The following is a 1,627-nucleotide window of genomic DNA, read 5'->3' on the forward strand; positions in this document are numbered from 1 at the left end:
CAAAGAAAACCAGGATCCCTGTTAATGAGTATAAGGGTCATGCTCTCCTTGAGATGAGTTGCCACTTCTCTTCTTGCCATAGAAAGCAAGGATCCCTGGCAAGGAAATGATCTGCTTTTTCCTTCTTGCAAGCCAGTAGGTGGGATACACAACTGGATGCAGATCCGTGACATGATCTTTGTCCACAGAAGACTACCAGTAATGACCCTGGCCTCAGAGATCTGAAATCAGTTTCTTGCTGTAGTTGAACATGCTGACCACCTTGTCTCGTATCTCCCTGGTCTTCACCCCGTACACCAGTGGGTTTACCATGGGTGGCACCAAGAGGTAGAGACTTCCCAGGAGGATGTGGATATATGGGGGCACGTTCTGGCCAATCCGGTGTGTAAGGAAGCTGAAGAGGGCAGGTGTGTATGTGACCAGGATGGTGCAAGCATGGGCTGCACAAGTACTCAGCACCTTGGCACTGGCGTCTTTGGATGAGATCCTGAAAACAGCCCTGAGGATCATGGTGTAGGAGGCAGCAATGAGCATCATGTCAAGCACTATTACAAAAAGTGCTGCACAGATGCCATAGATACGGTTGATAATGGTGTCTCCACAGGACAGCTTCACCACAGCCATGTGCTCACAGTAGGTGTGCTGGATGACTTTCTGGGAGCAGTAGGGAAGTCTCTTTATAAGAAAGGGGCAGGGCATCACCAAGATCATACTTCTGACTAATCCAGCTAGCCCCATCTTGGCCACGGCCGAGTTGCTCAGAATAGTGGCATACCGGAGCGGGTCACAGATGGCCACGTAGCGGTCAAAGGCCATGGCCAACAGGATCGATGACTCCACCATGGAGAAGGTGTGGATGAAATACATCTGTACTAAGCAGTTATTAAAGGAGATTGCTCGGGAATTCAGCCAAAAGATACTTAGCATTTTGGGCACGGTAGAAGTTGTAAGGATGAGGTCATTCATGGTCAGCATGGAGAGGAAAAGGTACATGGGTTTGTGGAGGCTTGTTTCTGTCTTAATGATGAAAAGAATAGTGCAGTTCCCCACCAGGGTCAGGATGTACATGGAGCAGAGTGGGATGGCGATCCAGCGGTGAAAGGCTTCCAGCCCAGGGATGCCAATAAGGATGAAGGAAACCTGGCCGAGGTCTGTGTCATTGGAGCTCATCCGCAGGTGCTGCAGTGGATGTTGTCCAGTTCCCTTCATCAGGGCACACAGACCTGCACACAACACACAGCAGGGAAGGGAAGACAGTGCTGAGCATCATAAGAAACAGCCCAACAGTGGACGGCTCAGGCTGGGGATTCACCTCTCAAGGGAACCCCTATTGCTTGGGATATTTAAAAACTGCTTGTAAAAATCCCTCGAGGAGTGGTTTTCAACCTCGTTAGACAGGAGGCACCTTTCAGAAAATGCCTGCTGTGTGCTTTCCCTGCTTTTTTTTTTTTACTACAGAAACAAACATTAGTGCAATTATTCTTTTGCAAAGAACTAAAAATGGAGGGCGAGCTCTGACCACATTGGGTCAGAATGGTTTTGAAACCATGGATTTCTATTTGATTATCTCGTGTGTCATATGTAGCTATTTGCATGCATAACAGTGCAATTCTAGGTTGGCCCCGGC

At 48.6% G+C, this 1,627-nt stretch overlaps 1 protein-coding gene across 1 annotated transcript; it reads right to left on the reverse strand.

The window, feature by feature from the left end:
• Positions 1–213: 213 nt before the first annotated feature.
• LOC149875653 (olfactory receptor 52P1-like) lies at positions 214–1,209 on the reverse strand. Its single transcript, XM_090061812.1, has one exon. The coding sequence runs from the start codon at positions 1,207–1,209 to the stop codon at positions 214–216; it is 996 nt and encodes a 331-aa protein (XP_089917938.1).
• Positions 1,210–1,627: the final 418 nt, after the last annotated feature.

The sequence above is a fragment of the Crocodylus siamensis genome, chromosome 1, assembly GCF_052110815.1.
Source record: "Crocodylus siamensis isolate JL-2025a chromosome 1, ASM5211081v1, whole genome shotgun sequence".
NCBI lineage: Eukaryota > Metazoa > Chordata > Crocodylia > Crocodylidae > Crocodylus > Crocodylus siamensis.

Excerpts from the sequence above, each read along its gene's own strand:
- LOC149875653 (XM_090061812.1), bottom strand. The coding sequence starts at position 1,209 with ATGAAGGGAACTGGACAACATCCACTGCAGCACCTGCGGATGAGCTCC.